Source organism: Globicephala melas, chromosome 2 (assembly GCF_963455315.2).
Source record: "Globicephala melas chromosome 2, mGloMel1.2, whole genome shotgun sequence".
NCBI lineage: Eukaryota > Metazoa > Chordata > Mammalia > Artiodactyla > Delphinidae > Globicephala > Globicephala melas.
Genome location: NC_083315.2, coordinates 166,685,504 through 166,708,318, shown reverse-complemented (window position 1 = coordinate 166,708,318; position 22,815 = coordinate 166,685,504). Strand labels below are relative to the sequence as shown.

Below are 22,815 nucleotides of genomic sequence, written 5' to 3'. Positions count from 1 at the left end.
TAGGTATTTTTTGATTTCCTCTTTGATTTCTTCAGTGATCTCTTGGTTATTAAGTAGTGTATTGTTTAGCCTCCACGTGTTTGTATTTTTTACAGATTTTTTTCCGTAATTGATATCTAGTCTCATAGCATTGTGGTCAAAAAAGATACTTGATGTGATTTCAGTTTTCTTAAATTTACCAAGGCTTGATTTGTGACCCAAGATATGATCTATCCTGGAGAATGTCCCATGAGTACTTGAGAAGAAAGTGTATTCTGTTGTTTTTGGATGGATGTCCTATAAATATCAATTAAGTCCACCTTGTTTAATGTATCATTTAAAGCTTGTGTTTCCTTATTTAGTTTCATCTTGGATGATCTGTCCACTGGTGAAAACGGGGTGTTAAAGTCCCCTACTATGATTGTGTTACTGTCAATTTCCCCTTTTATGGCTGTTAGCATTTGCCTTATGTATTGAGACGCTCCTATGTTGGGTGCATAAATATTTACAATTGTTATATCTTCTTCTTGGATTGATCCTTTGATCATTACGTAGTGTCTTTTTTTGTCTCTTGTAATTGTCTTTATTTTAAAGTCTATTTTGCCTGATATGAGAATTCCTACTCCAGCTTTCTTTTGATTTGCATTTGCATGGAATATCTTTTTCCATCCCCTCACTTTCAGTCTGTATGTGTCCCTAGGTCTGAAGTGGGTCTCTTGTAGACAGCATATATACAGCTCTTGTTTTTGTATCCATTCAGCCAGTCTATATCTTTTGGTTGGAGCATTTAATCCATTTACATTTAAGGTAGTTTTCGATATGTATGTTCTTATTACCATTTTCTTAATCGTTTTGGGTTTGTTATTGTAGGTCTTTTCCTTCTCTTGTGTTTCGTGCCCAGAGAAGTTCCTTTAGCATTTGTTGTAAAGCTGGTTTGGTGGTGCTGTATTCTCTTAGCTTTTGCTTGTCTGTAAAGCTTTTAAGTTCTCTGTCGAATCTGAATGAGATCCTTGCTGGGTAGAGTAATCTTGGTTGTAGGTTTTTCCCTTTCATTAGTTTAAATATGTCCTGCCAGTCCCTTCTGGCTTGCAGAGTTTCTGCTAAAAGATCAGCTGTTAACATTATGGGGATTCCTTGTATGTTATTTGTTGCTTTTCCCTTGCTGCTTTTAATATTTTTTCTTTGTATTTAATTTTTGATAGTTTGATTAATATGTGTCTTGGCGTGTTTCTCCTTGGATTTATCCTGTATGGGACTCTCTGTGCTTCCTGGACTTGATTAACTATTCCTTTCCCATATTAGGGAAGTTTTCAACTATAATCTCTTCAAATATTTTCTCCATCCCTTTCTTTTTCTCTTCTTCTTCTGGGACCCCTATATAATTCGAATGTTGGTGTGTTTAATGTTGTCCCAGAGGTCTCTAAGACTGTCCTCAATTCTTTTCATTCTTTTTTCTTTATTCTGCTCTGTAGTAGTTATTTCCACTATTTTATCTTCCAGGTCACTTATCTGTTCTTCTGTCTCAGTTATTCTGCAATTGATTCTTTCTAGAGAGTTTTTAATGTCATTTATTGTGTTGTTCATCATTGTTTGGGAGGTGGCATTTAAATGGAATCTTGAATAGAAGAGGACTTCAGATGGAGAGCACAGAATGGCCAACACATGGATGAAGGGAAGCAGGAAGCAATGGAGAAATAGCAATGGTATATGTAGAAAGAAGAGTGGGAAATGAGGCTGCAAACACTTGCAGTTAGACCATGGAAAACTTTGAACGCCAGTTTAAGGAGTCTGAACTTTATTCTCTGGGCACCGAAAACCCATTAAAATTTTTTGAGTAGAAAAGCAACATAATCGGAGCTGTGATTCAGAAGATTAATTTGGCAATAATCTAATCCTTAAATTGTAATGAAAGAGCATAGTTAAATATTTACCTGCCTTATTTGTATTCAAATGCCTATAAAATGTGGCCAATACTATGTAGACTTTTGCTAGAAGGTTTTACTCTAATTTCATACAACATTACGTGCTATCACATAAATAAACCAGCCCCTGGGATTCATGGGGCATTAAAAGCAGGAACTCTTTGAAGTGGTCAGTCATTAGGGAACTGAACTCAAAGTAGAGTAGTTAACTCACCTGATGGAAGTTCCATTTCTCTGCTAAATTTTTGAGACACTAAAATATATGAAACCATTCTGATAAGGCACAGGTTGGTATGCCAACCCTGCTTGCTGCCCCCTGAGAACGGGAGTACCAGCAGATTAGGGTGACAGTGAGACCAGCAGATGCAAGACTAAGAGAACACATCCCAATTCCTTCCTTACCATGTTCCTCTGGGAACTTGCCATTCTAAGCAGTAGGAATTATACCCATCACTTCACCAGATTTGGTCACTGATGCTCCAATGGCAAGAGTACAACAGCAGAGCTTCTCAAACTTCACTGAATTACCTGGAGAACTTGTTAGAAAATATAGACTTCTGGTCTCACCTCCTGAGATTCTGATTCAGGAGGTCTAGGATGAGGCCCCAAAATATGCATTTTTAATGAACATTCCCAGGTACTCAAATGCAAGTAACCTATTAGGTGACTACATGATTTATTATTCAAGCCAGGACCCATTTGAGAGTAAACAAGGGTGCAATTAATAAATACACCTGGACAACAGGCATAAACTAGGACTATCCCAGACAAAACTAGACATGGTCAACCTACCTAAGGACCACTCTGAAAAATTCTATTATCAAGGGCTCAACTAAGGAGAGCCATCAAAGAACACTAGCAAGCAGGACAATGCCTTCTAAAAAGAAGGGAGGGGAAGGGAGGGCCAAAAAGAGATGTCATGACTGGACATCTGGTTTACCTTGTGACCCAGAGAGAATTTTTAAGCTAATACAGAGGTACCTGCTTCAAACCTCATCTTCCAGTCTTTGCTGTTGAAATTGCCATTAATGATTGTCCAAAAGATGTCAGCACCATGAGGAAGTGACAAAGCGTGAAGAAGGAGAGGAACTGCCAATGAAGATAGCTGGGAGAATTCAGATTTGACGACTCTCCACAGGCTGGGGAATCAAGAGGAAGCAAAGTGGTTACAGTTATGACAATCTTTCTAGGAAAAGAACCTTATTATCTTAGTTTGTGGGAAGTATAGTTAACAGAGGGCTGGTAGGAATGCTTTTGGTGAAATTCCACTCATTCACAAGAGTATAACCCTTGGAAAACCGTTCCTATGCTCTTTTCCTATGTTAATTTTTTTAAAGAAATTACTTTTATGTAATAACATAGGAGAACACTACCAGTTAACAGTGCATTTTTAACATAAAAGTTAAAAATTGTATATTATAAATGAAGGTACATAATTGAACAATGACTGTTAAATAATAACTGATATCAGTTATGTTAAGATGATGGGGTGATAAGTGATTTTTTAAATTTTTTCCTCTTATTCTAGCAAAGAACAACTCTTTCTCTACTAAGAACAGCCTCTCCACCAACTGGCAGGGCTGTCAATCAAGTTCCCCCAACTTCTCTTTCCTAATAATGAACACAAAACCCAGGGTGATCAATGTCATGAAGAGTGATTAGTCCAGGGGTGGGCATGTGACCCAAGCATGAGAGCGCTAGCATCCTTTTTCCAGGTTTTGATATGCACTCTGAAATCTCAAGAATGAAGTGTAATGTCAATCTAGGGCTGCTAGCAACCCTCTCTCTTTCCCACCTCACAGGAACAGCCTGAGGAGAAGAAGCCAGCACAGAGAGAACTAGGCTAAGTGATGGGGAGGGAGAAAGGGGCGGGGAAAGAGAGAGAGGAAAAAAACAGAAGAAGAGAGAGGTATCCCTGATAACATCTTATGAGTACCTACCATTCTTAAAACCAGACTACTACTGGTCAAAAACATACCTTAGCAAGTTTAAGCTAAGTCCCTATCATTGCATGCCAGAATAGTGCTGACTATATATTTCTAGTAATAATGTTTTCAAAATTTTTATTCATTTAAAGTATGCCTTTTATTTCTTTTTGTTTTGTTTCATTTTGTTTTGTTTTCTATTTGGCTCCAGAGTTAATATCAGAATCAAAACTATGTTTAACTTTAAAAACTTATAATGCAGCACTAAGAGAAAGAAGAAGTGACACATTATCTCCATTTTACAGAGAACATATTGAGGTACATGTCACTAGAGAGCCTTGTTTTTGAGAAGACGTACTGAAGCTATGGAATGAAAAGGAGTAACTTTCAAACACGGTGTGCTTCATCTTAATAGTAGAAATCAGACAAATATAGATCTAATCCCAACCCTGCCATTAACTGGCTGTGTAGCCAAGCGTAAATTTCTTAACTTCTCTGAACTTTTGTTTCCTCCCAATGCTGGTTGTATTAAATGAAATGATATATAGTACTTATCACATAGTAGGTACTCAAAAAGCTTGAGCTACTGTTATTGTGTGATGAAGGATGATGATGCTTCCAGAGCACAACAGTAGGCCTTATATAAGAAGAATGTCCAAACAATTGCCCTCATGGAGCCTGCAATTTAGTTGAAGGAGGCGAAGCATATATATATATATATATATATATATATATATATATATACAGCACTAGTAGAAAACCGTCTCAGTGACAAAAAATTCTGGATTTGGCCAGTAACATGTAGCTCTCCCAGTTCTCTAAGGCAGTCTTGTTTGAAAAATGGAAGAGTGTCCCTTCCCCAAATCCCTACATTGTCCACCATGGCTTTTGTGTCAGGGTGGTACTTTGGGGGAAAAACCTGGGATACAAAGCCCAAAGGCTGAGGCAGAGATCCCACGGCATCAGCAATCCAAATGGCCTGGGTTCATATTTGGTAGAGATCGCTTTAATAACAACAAAAGTCAGCCCACCTAGAGTACACAATATTCTTAAGCCATCTAACAACTGAAAGGCATAAAATAATCCTTATTTTGCCTTTTCTACTTCTAAAGTACCTAGCAAAGACAATTACTATTCTTCATATTGACATACTCAAAAATTAGACTACATAAAAGAAAGAAAAGTAGTTCCCATAGGTAATTAGCCTGTGCTGGCTAAGAGAAATAACCCAATGAGTTGCTACGTCTTATTCTAAAATTGATTTTCACAGATAAAAGCCTAAAATATGAACAAACAAGAAACTACTAGAAAGACATACCTTGCAATCAACATATGATCCTGAATATAGGCTAAAAATTGAGGATGATCTTTTCTAGCGCTGTATAAACACTCTCCGTGTAGACAGAGGATCTTCAGGCAATTGAGCATATTAAAAAGAATGTCTGGCTCTTCAAACTTGGCCATTTCCTAGGCAAAGAACCACAAGTTTACTGAGTTATCTAAAACGGCAATGCTACTAAATATAATATTCAAATATTTCAAAAAATATACCTGGAAAATGGTGTATATTAGTCTCAGCGTTACTGGAAGCTGCTGGTAGCAAAACTTTCTTTCAGTATCATTCTTTATTGCTGGGAAGAAATAATTACACAAAGGTTAGCATCACTCCTTCCCCTCACCGCTCATGAATTGATCAAGACCATAAAACAAAGAGGAGTAAACATAGAAAGAGAATATATTAAAAAGTGTTCATGTAATGTGTTTATTTGTTCTCCAAGGTAGCATATATCCTTTCCACGATGCAAGTGCAGGAAACCTTCTAGATTTAGGATCCTCAGCTTCCACCTTCCACTGTGTATTCAGATGTCTTTGATTCCCTGAGGCAACCCCAGCCCAGCCCTAGGCTCCTGTGGACAGCTATTTCTGCTGATACCTGGAAGGGGCTTAGGGCCTGCCGAGGTTTGCCCTTCTAACTGAAAGGGAGATAAGCAGGTATTAAAGAGGGATATGCAACTTACATTAGCACCTAAGGAGGGATTTACCCCAGGACTCAAGCGTACACTCTTCACACATGCACAGGACCCCCATGTGCAAAAAGGGAGGCTTTTAAAGAAGTTGAGCATATTCAAATCAGAGCTACTCATGGTTTTATCTTCCTGTGAGGAGCTCCAAAAAGACCTTTGGGACTTCCCCGGTGACAAAGTGGTTAAGAATCCACCTGCCGATGCAGGGGACACGGGTTTGATCCCTGGACCGGGAAGATCTCACATGCCGCGGAGCAACTGAGCCCGTGAGCCACCACTACTGAGCTTACGTGCCACAGCTACTGAGCCCACGTGCTGCAACTACTGAAGCCCAAGCACCTAGAGCCCGTGCTCCACAACAAGAGAAGCCACCGCAATGAGAAGCCCGTGCATCACAACGAAGAGTAGCCCCTGCTCGCCGCAACTAGAGAAAGCCTGTGCGCAGCAACAAAGACCCAACGCAGCCAAAAATAAATAAATAAATTTATTTATTTAAAATAAGTAAGTAAATAAATAAAAAGACCTTTGCCTCTATAGTGGGTAGTGGTGGTATATTTTACATGAGGCATGCTAGAGAAAAGAATTCAAAAGTTAACCAGATATAGAAACTAACGTAAAATGTTTTCAAACCACCATTCTAAGTTTTGGCCATTCCTAGGATCATAGGCAGTGAGAGTCAAACCCTCTTGGTGTATATACTAGTGTATTGGGGATCTTCCACCCCAATGTATTTTAAATACTTGTTATCAGCACTAAACTCCATTCGGTCTAGCATGAAAGAAACTTTTAACATTTTTAGTGGAGGACATCTCTGACTGCTATAAGGAATAGGCACCAGGCCACAAAATGCAGAAACAGGAAATACTCTAGAATGAGAGAGGGAAACTGCTGAACACGTGTCAGTAGAGCACCCATCTGTTCTCTGACAGAGGAGCTCAAGACCAACACCTGGAGACCCACAGAGCAGAAGCAGGGTCAGCATGCGTAGCAGCCAGGACGGCCGGCCTTGGCAGAAAATTCCTCTTCCCTGAGGACACAAGTGATAACTGTGTCCTGTAAGACAGCAGAAAGTAAAAGAAGGAAAACAGACCAGAGGCTGTGACCAGAGCCTGAAGTAGTGTTTGGGGGAGATGAATAGAGCAAGTGTTTAAATAAGTGGAGTTTACAACAATTAAGCAAAGGAAAGAGTAATTTATAAAAACAAATTGCTTCATTTTAACCATTGTTCAAATAAAATGTTACATATAAATTAAAATGGTAGTGAACTGATTTGTGTGCTATGTCAGGTTTAAAAATATATATTTACATCTAAAGAGTACAGGTTATTGGATCATAAGTGAAATCGTTGCTTCCCTTAGGCATCAATGCCTGATAGAAACATGGCCCTGGGATCTAGTCTCAACCCTGCCACTAACTAGTTGTACAATATTTGGGTTTCCAATTCCCAGTCCCCCGCCCCCAAGTATGCCCAGAATCAGGGGTGAGCAGGTGGAACTCATTTCATTTTGTGTTTCAGCTCCTCAGATGACCCTGATGCTCTATTACAGTTTTGAAATCATGTTAAGCATAAAGCATAAATCAGGGCTTCCCTGGTGGTGCAGTGGTTGAGAGTCCGCCTGCCGATGCAGGGGACACAGGTTCGTGCCCTGGTCCAGGAAGATCCCACATGCCACAGAGCGGCTAGGCCCATGAGCCATGGCCGCTGAGCCTGTGCGTCCGGAGCCTGTGCTCCACAATGGGAGAGGCCACAACAGTGAGAGGCCCACGTACCGCAAAAAAAAAAAAAAAAAAGCATAAATCAGGAATGAATAACTTGTGCTATATGACCATGGGCAAGTTGCTTAACCCATCTTGGATGTACTTTCCTCATCTACAAAGTGAGAAGGCTGACCTAGATCCGCAGGTTTCAAATTCCTTGCTATGGAATCCTTTGTTGAAAGAAAATCTTAGAACGCCAACATAGGAAATAGCGCAAGTCAAAACACTCTGGTTGAAGCAGGGTGGGGAGCCTGGGTCTTTATCATTTGCCCACATGTTCTCACCAATTGCCACCCCAATTAAGGAAGGTCAAAAGGAAACAACACAGAGATTTACAACTCCAAGTACACACTCAAAACCAATGAAGTAGGTTATCTCAGGTGTTCCCTCATCTACGTTTCAATGGTTCTAAATAGTGTGAGGCAACATATACATCCTCAACTAACTAGTTATACAATCATGCTGAAGCAGTTAGTTTCAACCAAGCATTTTGTACTAATGATGTAGTTATCTTGGTCTGATAAGACACCCCGTGACTTGCAATGAGCCCCACAAAACAGTCACTTAATAATGTTTGCTGTCCACTGAAGAAATGATGGAAAGCTTCCCAAACTTTGGTTCTGGGGAGTAGGCTCCCCAGGGGTCAGGTATTCTAACAATTCAGGATAGTGGAAGCAAGAAGATAAAAATTCCGAGAGTGTCACAGTGCAGATCCAGAAACCAGGCTTTCTCAGAGGCACGTGGAGTCCCATCCTAAATTCCTGAAACTCCTTCAGAGTTTAAGGAGCTGGAGATGATTCCAGGCCTGCCTGCCATCTTGCTGGTCCCAATTCACCTACATAGAGCCTTTAAGCAAAGTAGAAAGAGGTCACCTCTCTTCCCAGCTCTCAGCAGAGCCAACTAGCCTTAGAGTACGACTTGTACAGCTACTCACGGTGAGCCCATCCAGGGTCACAGACAAGCCCCTGGGGCTCAGAAGCTGCACGAGCTCAACTTTGGTCACCTCTATGTGCTTTGGCCAAATGCCCTGAGTGGCTTTCAAGAGTGTTGGCAGCGTCCACTTGGGCCCTTCAGCCTTGATTCACAGCTACTTCTCCACAGAGAACGTGATTCACTATATGTAGAGGTGATGCTTTCACGGACAGGGTAGGTTTTTATCGATAGCAAGAAATATGCTCAGTGACCTCTCTTCTGTGAGAAGCACAACCTGGATCTGTTCACTTCATAATCCTGAGAGAAATGGTTCATGTGCACAAGTCTGTACTGAGGAACCCAAGTCTGAGCTTGCCCAAGCCGATGGTGATCTAAGAAATCCGGGCTCTGAGCGTTAGACCTGTGCAAACTGGGATGTGCACACCTCTCTCCCCATCAGCCAGAGTCCACCTACCAGCACGTTCCATGGGCTCGGTGCGATTGCCTGGGTTCTCCTCATGCTTAGTTGCTGGGTTCTCCTCGTCCTCACCTTCCGGGCCTATAATAAACTCTGGTCTGGAAGAAAGGAGGCTATCCTCAAGGCTGTCTGTGGGCTCCTGAAACAGATACGACAAGCAGCCAGATGAGCAGCCCTTTGGGGATGTAAAGAACGGTTCCACTTAGTTCCACAAAGATGGATGAGCGCCTGCTGTGTCCCAGGCCCTGTGCTGACCCCAGAGGGCAAACACATGTGCCCCCATAGAGACTTGAGTTTATTGCCACAATGGTTAAAGGAAATTTGGATCAGCTGTTTTCTGAAATATTTTCATTCCCTTAAAATAAATATGGAAAAAATCTCAAAAACATTGTTAAATCTTCCTAGGCCCGCTTTCTCATCTCTGCTGTAATCCCTGAGCATGTCTCACTTGCCAGGTGATTCCAATCCATGCTCATTTTGTTTAATCACAGCACTTAATTAGCAGAGAATAATAAGGGGTTCACACCAATATATTTACATACAAATACTGGTTGCTGGGGGAAGTCAGATTTTTAGGAGCAAGAAATTTCTATAATATGTGAGTTAAAGAGAGCAAGGTATGGCAACCTAGGTGTCCATCAACAGATGAACAGATAGACAAAATGCATACAACAGCATATTATTCACCCTTGAAAAGGAAGGAAATTCTGACACATGCTACAACATGAATGGACTTTGAGGACATTATGCTAAGTGAAATAAGCCAGTCAAAAAAGGACAAATTTTCTTTTTTAACATCTTTATTGGAGTATAATTGCTTTACAGTGTTGTGTTAGTTTCTGCTGTATAACAAAGTGAATCAGCTATATGCATATGTATATCCCCATATCCCCTCCCTCTTGCGTCTCTCTCCCACCCTCTCTATCCCACCCCTCTAGGTGGACACACAGCACCGAGCTGATCTCCCTGTGCTATGTGGCGCTTCCCACTAGCTATGATTTTACATTTAGTAGTGTATATATGTCCATGCCACTCTCTCATTTTGTCTCAGCTTACCCTTCCCCCTCCCCATGTCCTCAAGTCCATTCTCTACGTTTGCGTCTTTATTCCTGTCCTGCTGCTAGGTTCTTCAGAGCCATTTTTTTTTTTTTTTTAGATTCCACATATATGTGTTAGCATACGGTATTTGTTTATCGTTTTCTGTCTTACTTCACTCTGTATGACAGTCTCTAGTCCATCCACCTCACTACAAATAACTCAATTTCATTTCTTTCTATGGCTGAGTAATGTTCCATTGTATATATGTGCCACATCTTCTTTATCCATCCATCTGTCGATGGACACTTAGGTTGCTTCCATGTCATGGCTATTGTAAATAGAGCTGCAATGAACATTGTGGTACATGACTCTTTTTGAATTATGGTTTTCTCAGGGTATATGCCCAGTAGTAGGATTGCTGGGTCATATGGTAGTTCTATTTTTAGTTAAAAAAGGACAAATATTGGATTATTCCACTTATATAAGGTATCTACAGGAGTCAAACTCATAGAAACAGAAAGTAAAATGGTGATCTCCAGGGGTTAAGGGGAGGGAGAAATGGGCATTATTGTTTAATGGGTATAGAGTTTCCATTTTGCAAGACAAAAAGATTGGTTGCACAACAATGTGAATATACTTAACACTATATCTGTATGTCTATATATAGATATATAACAAGCTGAAAAATGGGTGAAAAAGAAGATTTAAAGAGAGAGAGAGAATGTACTAGGAATAGCTACCGTTTAAAATATCCATCTCTAGTTATCCTCCTATTCCAGTTTTATTCTCTCTTTCAACTCCCACCTTCAAATATCCTCTTCTAAAATCATCCTCTTTTAGGGGAAAGGTTGGGGGAGGGATAAATTAGGAGTTTGGGATTAACATATACACGGTACTATATATAAAATAGATAATCAACAACGACCTACTGTATAGCACAGGGAACTGTGCTGAATGATCTGTAATAACCTATATGGGACAAGAATCTGAAAAAGAATGGATATATGTATATGTATAACTGAATCACTTTGCTGTACACCTGAAACTAACACAGCATTGTAAATCAACTATACTCCAATATAAAATAAAAATTAAATTAAAAAAATTTTTACATAAATAAAATTTTAAAATATCCTCTTTAGCTAACACTTTAACCAGTAATTACTTTAACCAGTAATTTGAAGAATTACTTGATAGCCAGCTGAAAGCAAGAAGGAGGTAAAGATTGATGGGATACACGAAGGACACCAAGAAGAAAGAAACCAGTGCTAAAACGGTGTCTGGGAGGGTTCTGAAGAATATCTTTGCCAACTTTGCAGTTTTGCTGAGGCTGGCCCTGTTCCTTGGTCACCCATGAACAAGACACTAAATCAAATTATAAACTGAGTTTCATAAAATTCGATATGGCAAAAAATTTCCTGCTGCATACACCCAGTTTTCTTCGGCATACACCCAATAACTCACGTATAATTTTCTATAAATGGAAACATCATCAGCTCCCAAGCCAGAAAACATGGATTTGTCCTCAACTTTTCCATCGCTAAACGCTAACTAAACACCAAGTGCTGTTGATTCTCTTTCCTAAAAATCCGTCAGGTCCACACCTTCTCTTTATCACCACCATCATTGCTTTAGTTAAGGCTCCCCTGTTTCTCCCCTGAGCGACAGCATTACCTTCTGACTAGATACCTGTCCCTGGCCTCCAAATCCTCTCATCTCTCTCCTCCACTGGCAGAATTTCTCAAATTCATCAAATTATATCACCACCCTGATTAAAATTCTTCAGGATTCCGCCATTGTCGCCAAGACAAAATCCTTACCTCTTAGTTTGGCAGACAGAGCCCTTAATAAATATGACTATAAAACTGAGTCTACCTTTTACTCCTTTGCCATCCTCCTCGCTGCTCTGGCAACGATGAACTACTCGTAGTTTCCTGAGTGTATCATCACCCCCTTTCCTCTGTATCATTTAAACAGAGAGCTTCCTGGGTCTCAGCAGTCCTCCTCTCCTATCACCTTCATTTCATTAACTCCACTCCTCCTTCAAATATGTGCTCAGCAGACATCTCCTCCGGAAAGACCTTACCTATCCCCATCACACCTCTAACCTAGATTCATCCTCTCTCTGTCCTCCCATAGTTGTCTTGTTCATCTCTTTCTCACTATGATCATCGTAAGCATCTTAGGTTTTTCATTTACGTAAACGTCTTCCTGATTAGGCTCTAAGCTAGACGATGTTTTCGAACCATCTATTACTGTGACTGCTTTAGACTATATACCCAATGACGGTGTTAAAAGACCGTACTACAGGAACATTATGTTGTGGCAGGTAGGACTAATGAGTTACGTGGGCTGAAAGGTATTTAAAAACTGAAGAAACACTTTACTGCATATATACTATACATCCCCAAAGAATTTTTTAAAAGAAGTCGCTTTCTACCTAGACAAACACTAGGGGAAGAAAAAGAGAAGATGGCGAACACCGGCTCAAATGATTCAGGTTCATCTACCTATGATGCTATGTGGGTATTTTGGTGATGTGTGTATCTTAGATGAAAAATAGGCTAAACAGGGAATAACTAATATATGGAGTAGATAATTCATGGCATATATTAGCTGTTCCCTATTTAAACAATTTTCTTAAAAAGCAGAAAATGAAATGAAAGCTTTATTGGTTGTTGATCAAGTCAATTGGTGTTATACGCTGAGGTGGCCAAGGAATTTTCAGCGTCCATATCCAATCTACTTACTCAATATTTGATGTCTATATTTTGTAGTATTCATTTTTATCTAAACTTTGTAATATAACTTTGTGATAAAAGTTATTTCAAGAATACCAGTAATGCTTTGTATTTATGAAAACTGTATGAACGGATATACTACAACCCTAACTCAAGACTCAAGAATTCTGTGTAATGTATCTCCATCTCATGTCTCTTTCCAGGAGCCTGAGTTAGCAGAAGGAACAGGGAAACTTTCTTTTAACGCAATCTCACATATAACCCAGCATGGAGCATAAGATAATACTGGAGGAAGACTCCATTACACCATCTACTGCAGTCTTTATTACCATTAGGCATGGATCATCTCACGTCTTCAACTGCTTACCACCAGCCGGCTTTCTTCTTTGGGAGCCAGTCTCTCCAGGAGCTCACAAGCAAGCTGATAGCAGAGAATACTAGACTGACATAAGTTACACTCAATTGCTTTTTCTTCCTTCTGGCAGGTGTGGGAGCCCCCCCAGGGGGCTTGGAAGACATTGTTTATAATGGAAATAATGTCCTTTGATAAGCTGTGTTCTAAGCCCATCGTGATCCCATCATCTTGTAACTCCATCTGAAAGATACCAAAAAAAAGCCAAAAAAAAAAAAAAAAGAAGAAGAAGGAGTTTGGTCCTTTTGTCCAATATTTCACTGGCACACTAACTGGGGACAATTTTCACTAACTGATGACAATATAAATTATTTAAAGATGATAAGGCTTACAGACCATGAGCATACATTACTTTCCATGGAATCTTCTAAAAAGAATATAAACACAATACAAAGTAATAGGAATTATTTTTTAAATCATGTAGGACATTTAAAAGAGAGTTCTTTTTTAAAGCCATCACTTTGTGAGATTTTACACATTTAAAAAATGCTGTTCCTCACCTAGTGTCCAGATCTTGGTTTCTAAATACCATTATCCACTAAAGGAACCAGGACTCCTTGGAGAAATGGCTGATTCCAGGGTTGGGGCTAGGAAAATATAAAATGAGCCTGGAACATTCTGTCATGTGAGACATTAAGGAAGTGTTCAAAGAATGATGGGAATATGTCAAAAGAACACAGAAGCCAGTTTGAAGGGACTCTCATTGGCCAAATGTGGGATGAAATGAGCCTCAAAATAAATAATCATAGTAACAGATTTTAGCCCACTGAACAAAAGAATCCATGACCACATTCGGGTATAAGTAGATTAAACAAATAAATATATAAATGGGAGAGGCAGGGAACCTGCTCCTTCAGTAGAATGCCAGCTAATAAATTAAAAGAAATGATGGAATTAGAATATTATCATTTGGTAACCAACAGAGTAAAAATTGATTCAGGCATGAATCATCCATGGATACTAAAACTAGAAGGTGAAAGTCTGATGAAAAACAGGAAATCTGTCTTAAAGTACCTCCCTACAAGTTAGTTATTAATTACAAAGGGGAAAATAGTGGCTTTGTAGTAGAGAAATCTGGCAGAAATCACCTTAACCAAGTTATTACCACCAGTAATGGGACATTATCATGTCATGTGCCCCCCGATATCATGCACTGAAAACAACATAACATCACATCTGTGGTATGACTGACAAAAATGCTTAAGTCAAATTGATTCATAAGGAAACATCAGACAAACTCAAATTGAGAAGTATTCTATAAAGTAACTGGACTGTACTCTTCAGAAATGTCAAGAATATGAAAGATAAACAAAGATTAAAGGACTAAAAAATCAGGACAAATCACTGTAATGAGTGATGCTGGATTGTGTCCTCAGTCAAAAATAACTTTTTACTTCTGCTATAAATATGGTATGATTATTATATCAATTTTTAAAATGAATAATTTCTGTAAGTTTTATAATAGATAATAATATTATAACAATATTAATTTCCTGATTTTGATAACTGTCCTTGGTTATGTAAAAGTATGTCATTTTTTAGAAAATATACTCTGAAGTATTTAAGGATAAAGGGATATCCTGTTTGCAATTTACTTTCAAATCGTTCATTAAAAAATTCTACAATTCATACATACACATAATTAAGAGAGAGAGGAGAAATAAATGTGGTAAATGTTGACATCTGGAGAATTTGGGGGAAGTACTTGGGAATTTTTTGTAGTATTCTTGCAGTCTGAAATTATTTCAAAATAATAAGTTAAGAAAAAATGTTCTCCTGACCAAAGCCTTTTTTAAACTTTTCTTTTAAAATTAACTTCAAAAATCAATTTATATAATATATTAAAATCAGCCCATCACTATTGAGTTGTACCTTGCTCTTCCCCAAAACAGCATTACCCAGTTTGTTCACCAAATTTGTTCAACAGAATCAATTCTAATGATGCTAGGGTGTTTCTAAAATTCATAACCATTCTCATGTGTCAACATCATTGAAGTTATTCATACGTATAGTATTTTTCAGACTCCTTAGGAAATCCCCATAGAAGTTTGTGAAATGTCTTAAGCGATGCTGCATCATTTCAGTGAGTGCCAAGATGCCCAACACATAGAAAGAATCACTATACAATGCTTTCCCTCATTCTTCACCTCTGAACTAAAGGAAGTTCATGCTTCAGCTACCTGCTTCAGGAGAAGATCAAACATGAGGATGAAACAATTTAGATTCATTTCATCATCTTCACAATCAAAGTCAATAGTCCTTCCTCCTTGATGTCCAAAATTCTTGAAAGGACTACGAAATGGGCTACGCATAGGACTCCGAAATGGACTCTGAAAAGGACTATGAAATGGACTCAGCACATTGTGCTGAACTCGTCGACCAGGATCAGAGGCAACACTCACCTAGAAGAAAAAACATTAACCACACATAAGTGAACTCACAGGAGCTCAAATGGCTGTACAAAATATTTGAGGACTCTGTGTAAGGTATTTCCAGCTGTCACATTGATTTCCTTCCTTAGCCAGTGGCATTAGTACCTCCAAATCCTATGAATCTTCTCAAAACATAAAAATAAGAAATAAAATATCTAAACTTTCTAATTGTCAGGTGAATGAAACATAAGTACCCTGAAGAATGAAGGCAGCTCTCTTTGCCATTATATTTTTCATTCCGTAAAACATTTCCAATTAAACTAAACTGTCTGCATTCTACTTAAAACCATAACCTGAAAAATGATAACTTACAGAAGTAAGGCATTGCAAGATCACTTTTAAAATCATTAGCACAGAATCTCAGATTGACATGACTGGTTAAAGAAAAATGGTCTCTGGGTATAATAAGTATTAAACTGTCATGAAAAAACAATATATGTCAAGCCTGCTGTACTGTTTATTCTCCGTTTGCCAACCCAATCCTTCCCCCCCAGAAGGCCCTCACTGCCCTCTTCTGCCCTGTTCTATGCCCAAGGATGCCCAGGACTGAGTCTCTCCTGGCCCTCTTGCTGGCTGGCTTCCAGTTGGGTTCAGTTAATGAGAGGCACCAGTGGAAGACCTGAAGCTGAAGGAGCGAGAGGTAGGAGTTATTTCTTCCCACTTCCTGCCTCCTTTGATGCTACATCTTTGGCAGTATCTCCACCCTCTATAGTTCCTCCAGCCAGCCTTTCCTTATAATTTCAGCTCCCAAAAGGCCCAGGAACATTTTCCCTTGCTCCTTCAGCCCTAGGGGTATAAAGGCTTCCTAGTGAACTACTGCTGGCCCCTGGGTGCCTCACCAACCCCATCGCCCCCTTAACCTTTCCCATAACTCTATAGGCAGAGTATCCATTAAAATCTCTTCATTTGAACCATCCAGGATAAATTCTGTAGCAGGACGCTGACTGACATACCTGTACATCATTCTGAAATCATCTTTTTTCTCTTTAAGATCTCTCTAATGATCAGAAATCTCCTTGAACACCATATTTAAAATAAAAAAGAAGAGTATCCCCACTAAGAATCAGAATACCTGGATAATGATAGCGTTATCTATGGCAAATCACTTCAGCTCACTGAACCTCAGGTTAAGCAGTTGTAAAATGAGGCTCATGAGCTCTTCCCAACTGCCTCACACAATCCTGTGATGTCATTAAGTGTGAATATGTTACACAGTATAAAGTGCTAATAATGTACTGTAATATTAAAGATTACTGAAGAAATCAATAAAATATAAATGTTTGGCAGCTGTCTCCTATGAGGCAGATGAGAAAAGAAGTAATGATTTTTTAAAAAGAAAGCACTGAATACAAACTATGATCCCCTGATCACGTTATAGTCTCATTTTCTAATCCCTAGAGAGCAGGTAGCATGACTGGGGGCCTGCAGTATACAGCCGGGAAAATGTTAGGGAGAGGATTGGCACGGAGACAGGTGAGAACAGTCCCTGCCTTGGAGACGTTGATGAGAGTCAACCTCTCCAAAACTGATCATGGTCTGGGAATGTCAGAACAACAGCAGAAACTTTATCAGGTCCTCCATAGAAAAATTATCACAGATGTCCAATAGTTCTTGTACACTGTAGACCAGACTATATTTTCTCATCCTCAAAGGTACAAAGGGGTCAATAAGATGGGCTCAGTTAGTTTACAGTGACAACATCACTCACAATCACCCCTAGTTGATCACCTTTTCCCAAAACACAATAGGCAAAAACAAAGAGCAAGCAAACAAAAATACCCAAACTGCTCATTCCCAAAGTGAAGCAGTGATCTGCCCACTAGCTGGTAAAGAATTCTTATTCACCAGAAAACAAAACAAAACAAAATTGGATAGTACCCCAAAAGCTCAAGCTACTCTTTTTGGTTTATCGAGGATGAAAGGTAGCTAGCAGAGATGTGTAGGAGAAAAACTCAAAGGAAAATGAAAACTCAATAACTTACTGATTACAGACTATACCAAACATGTCTTAGAACAGTGTTTTCTGTTATTTAACGTGCTTAAAAGGTTAACAGAGTGAGTGGGATAGGATGAAGAAAGCATTTTCAGAGCAGTTTATGAGGATGTGACTTTAAGGCCCACTATAATTGACAAGAGTTTTCAAAATCTTAACAAGTAGGACAAAAACAATTGTGGCAATAATTACCCTTCGAGCTGCAAGGTTCCCTGCCAGTTCACTGACTCTTGATTTTCTTTGATTTGCCAGTTCTTTAACAGAATTAACTCCATCAGAAAACATACTGATTAATAGTTGAAGTGGAACCATGATGTCTAACTCTGATAATACCTGGGGAAAAAAGGCATATGTCCCCCAAAATATAAACATTAAAACTCAAAAAAACTATGTTTAACATTTTTCCCTAAGGTGACCTATTGAACATAAGGACATTTAGCCTCACACATATTCTATCTGCAGTCATCCTCAATTATTCATGCTAAAAAATTCAAAGCTATCATTGAACATTCCCACTCCTCCACTCCCCACACCCGATAAATCACCATGTTCTTTCTATTAAAACTTCTAAGTATCTCCTGATGCTGTCCCCTCCTCTCCATACCACTGCTGTTGCCTTAGTTCATCACTTTTCTCCTGAACTAGTATAATCTGCGAGCAATCTTCCTCCAATCCTTCCCCACTCTGACCTGAATGCCCCATCCGACCTTGCTCTCTGGTGCAAGCTCAGGTACCCTTCTGTCAAAATCATGTTACTTTATCTGTAATGAATTTTCTAGAAATAGATGCCTCCTTCCTTCAGACAGAATTAATCCATCTGTCTTCTCCGCTTTCTTAAAACTTTGTACATACCTTTATTAGAGCAATTATCACTTTTTATTATATTTGATTATTTGATACTATCTCCCCACTGTGAGTTCCTTGAAAAAAGGAAGTATGAGGAAAGGATCATTTCTTATCCCATTTTTATCCTACTGCCTATTACTGTGCCTGGTACATAGGAGCTCTATAAATGTTTCTATAATTAATTAATAAATGAGTCAAGCCAATCACTATATTGTTCACTCTATTCCCCAAATGGTTAGACCAGAGGTTTAAAACCTCCTTCAACTACAGAGTGCTTTGAAGCACTCTGTCTTCAAAGCAAAATTGTGTCAAAGCCCAGTCTGTGAAACATATAAGCTGTAATTGCTCTAGCTATGGAGAACCTCTATGCTCTGGAGGTTTACAGGCCTGTCTGCTCACCTCCAGATGGCACAGCTAAAGAGTGTATAACTGAATAACGGAGGCGCTATCTAGCCATCTGTAGAAGGATGGGCTTTGCTAAAATGGAAATTATCTTATGCAAGTCTACTCGGGGATGAAAAGTTAAAATTCTGAGTCCCAAAAGTGACTTTTTTTTTTAAATCCCTTTACTACTTGTCAGTTATGAAAAATATTATTCTTTAGTTTACAACCCAGAAAGGCATCTCCAGAACTTGAAAAGCCTTTGGGATCACATCCTTCCATGATACAGAAATGTATCTGCATCCGTAGCTAATCTAAATATTGACTCTGTCCTCCTTTTCTGAAATTGTCCAAATTTTATAACAGGAATTCAACTCAATTTAATACATTTTTAAGAATGTACACTAAATAATAAAGTATGTGCCAGATGCTGAGAGGAAAGGATGAGGGAGTTATAAATTCAAAAATGAAAAAGACCTGGACCCTGCACTCCAGGCATTTGTAATCAGGAAAAGAGATAAAAGTTAACTATAATATTAAACAGAAATAGAGTTTACACAGAGAACCTATATGAATACTGGGGGGAGGAATAATGAACTCTAATGGGAAGATAAGGGTGTGACATACGAGAAAACTTCATAGATAATTTCGGAGCTGAATTTTAAAGAATAAGCTAGAGTTCACATATGGAGACAGGAAATGAAGTCATTCCAGGCTGAGGGAATAGCATGAACTACTCCCTAAATCAGTAACTTTCAACCTTTCCAAGTAAAGGACCTATTTAATATCAAAAAATGTATCAGACTCCCACAAGACAGCTATTACACTTTTAGTATCTATTGATAGAAAAAATATAAGAACCAAAAGCTACTATGAATTCAGTAATAGTATTGCACAAATTTGTATTTTATTAACCACAACTATAGCTAATATATTTGAAATATAGCTATTTGTCTATGCATATGAGTTACTAGTCTACAGATAGTCCTGAGCAAACATACATGTTTAAGGATTCTTTGCAATAACTCTCTGCCCCTCTACCCAAGGAGCTAAAGTTCATAGGCTAAAAACTATTGCCCCAAATGATCAAAAGTGTCATTTACTTACATGAAGCCACAGTAAAGCTTGTTCCTGCACAGAGGAAGGGTATCCTGTGAACCGACAACTAATAAAGCCAAACATCTCTTCCATTGAAAAAGGTAGAGGACAAAGCTCAATGTCAAACATTTTGCTGAAAAGCAGAGCAACAAAAGTAAATGACCAGTGGGCATATAGTAGGGTCTACTGTTGCATTTCCATCTATATCTTATTTGGGGAGCCAAATAGTTTAGTCTGTGTTCTGAACTATTAGCATGTTTCATTTTACTGAAAAGGCTTATGTCGTTGGAATAGATATAAATAATTCATACAGTTGTTAATAACATTGGGGTTCATACTCATATCAGGTTTAACAGAAGGAATTGCATTTCTAGGGAATTGCACTTCTAGGGAATTGCTCCCCAGCATCTAAAAACACTGTCCCTTTGTACTTCTCCCACTTTATCCAAATCATAATTACATTTGAAAATAAACAATATGGTGTATCTTTTTATTATCCCGTAAGAACGAAATCCTTTCTGAACAATTACAAATCATCTTAGCACAATTTATAGCAACTATTTCATTTTGAACCTTCCAATTTTTCTATAGGATCATGTAAAAGTAAATAAGATTATATAAAATGCTTATCACAGTGCCTGGCACACAGTACATGCTCGATAAATGTTAAACATCATAATTAACGGTGACTTCATTAAACTACTTACCCACCTTAATACTTCCCTGAATTCTTTTAACTGATTATCTGGGACTTCTGTTCTGATGGCTTCCAGCCATTCTGGCATGATACACTCCCACACGGACTGACTGATCACATTGTAGGGAATCAGGCAGAGGATTCGGTTGAGACCTTCCTTCAACTGAGTCACTGTGCTACAGGACTTATCCCAGTATCCACCAACCTGATGGCATTTCCACAGCCACAGGGGAAAAGAACAAAGTGCACTTGTTACATTTATACTCAAGGAAATACTACATGAAATGGGTACAAAGACCACTATCCATTACATCTGAAACCTGGGCCAAGTATATTGAGTAAGATTTGGAAAAAACTACAAACCACCAGGATCCCTTTGTTACCAAAAAGAAACCATAGTTACAAATAGGTCCAAATAATGATCACAGACTGAATTTGAACTATTCTACTGCAGACTTCTCAAATCACACATGAATTAAAATTCCAAAGATTTATTCCTAGTAGGGTGAACAGGCTATTGGAGCGTTTTTTCTAAGGTTTGACAAACCCACTGCAAATACGTGCAGTTATACCTGTGTTTCAAAGGAACACAGATTTCTACTACCGTACACTTTGTATTGAAGATTCTTCATATGGAAAACGAAGGGACAGAGAGTACTTTTTTCCCCTATGCTGCATATTCTGCCACAATTTTTTACTAAATAAGATAGTATATTGATTTTCTAATGCAGAAGAACTTAAAATTACAAACTGAGGTTCTGTTTGTAATTCTGATTTTAAATAAAGATCCTATATTACTATTATACGTATCAAAGTAACAAAGGGTTGACTGGTCCTAGATCTTTACTGTATAACACAAGATTTGTGGGAAAATATGTTATTTTTTTCCTTCCAGTTTTATTGAGTTATAATTGCCATGCGGCATTGTATAAGTTTAAAGTGTACTGTACACCATAATGATTTGACTTACATACATCATGAAACGATTACCACAATAAGTTTAGTGAACATCCGTCACTACAGATACGAAATTAAAGAAATAGAAAGATATTTTTCCCTTGTGATGAGAACTCTTAGGATTTACTCTCTTAACAACTCTCACATGTAACATACAGCAATGTTCATTATATTTATCATGTTTTTACATTATATCCCTGGTACTTATTTATCTTATAACTGGAATTTTGTACCTTTTAGCTGCCTTCATCTAATTCCCCTTTCCCCCACTCCCCGCCTCTGGTAACCACAAATCTGCTCTCTTTTTCTATGAGTTTGTTTGTTCGTTTTTGAAGTATGATTGACCTAGAGCACCATATCAGTCCCTGTTACACGACATAGTGATTTGATATTTCTATATATTTCAAAATGACCACCCTAATAAGCCTAGTTACCATCTGTCACCATATAGAGATATTCCATAGTTATTGACTATGTTCCCCACACTGTACATTTCATCCCTGTGACCCGTTCATTTTGCAACTGGAAGATTATGCCTCATAATCTCCCTCACCTATTTCTCTCTTCCCCCTAACCCTCCTCCCCTCCCGGAACCACCTGTTTCTTCTTTGTATCTATAACTCTGTTTCTGTTTTGTTGTGTTTATTCAGTTGTTTTGTTTTTTTAGATTCCACATATACGTGAAATCACACAATATTTGTCTTTCTCTATCTGACTTATTTCACTTAGCATAATGCCCTGTAGGTTCATCCATGTTGTCACAAAAGGCAAGATTTCATCCTCTTTTATGGTTGAGTAATATTCCATTATATATGTACCACTTCTTCTTTATACATTCATCTATTGATGGACACTTAGGTTGCTTCCATATCTTGTCTATCATGAATAATGCTGCAGTGAACATAGGGATGCATGTATCTTTTCTAATTAGTGTTTTTGTTTTCTTTGGACAAATACCCAAGTGGAGTTGCTGGATCATATGGTAGCTCTATTTTTAATTTTTTTGAGGAACCTCCATACTGTTCTCCATAGTGGCTGCATCAATTTACATTCCCACCAACAGTGCAAGAGGGTTCCCTTCTCTCCACATCCTCACCAACACTTGCTATTTGTCATCTTTTTGATAACAGCCATTCTGACAGGTGTGAGGTGATATCTCATTGTGGTTTTGATTTGCATTTCCTGATCATCAGTGATGTTGAGCATCTTTTCATGTGCCTAT

At 38.5% G+C, this 22,815-nt stretch overlaps 1 protein-coding gene across 13 annotated transcripts in view; it reads right to left on the bottom strand.

The window, feature by feature from the left end:
• Nucleotides 1-22,815, bottom strand: part of UNC79 (unc-79 homolog, NALCN channel complex subunit) — a 249,666-nt gene that overhangs the window by 97,394 nt on the left and 129,457 nt on the right. For all 13 annotated transcript variants that reach the window (XM_030883497.2, XM_060295215.1, XM_060295222.1 and 10 more), the window contains 9 exons: nucleotides 20,651-20,841; nucleotides 19,949-20,072; nucleotides 17,807-17,947; nucleotides 15,370-15,591; nucleotides 13,145-13,372; nucleotides 8,996-9,137; nucleotides 5,378-5,457; nucleotides 5,145-5,293; nucleotides 2,883-3,040 (listed from right to left, as the gene is read on the bottom strand). In XM_030883497.2, coding sequence (XP_030739357.2) covers nucleotides 2,883-3,040; nucleotides 5,145-5,293; nucleotides 5,378-5,457; nucleotides 8,996-9,137; nucleotides 13,145-13,372; nucleotides 15,370-15,591; nucleotides 17,807-17,947; nucleotides 19,949-20,072; nucleotides 20,651-20,841 — 1,435 coding nt within the window. The remainder of the gene's footprint in view (nucleotides 1-2,882; nucleotides 3,041-5,144; nucleotides 5,294-5,377; nucleotides 5,458-8,995; nucleotides 9,138-13,144; nucleotides 13,373-15,369; nucleotides 15,592-17,806; nucleotides 17,948-19,948; nucleotides 20,073-20,650; nucleotides 20,842-22,815) is intronic.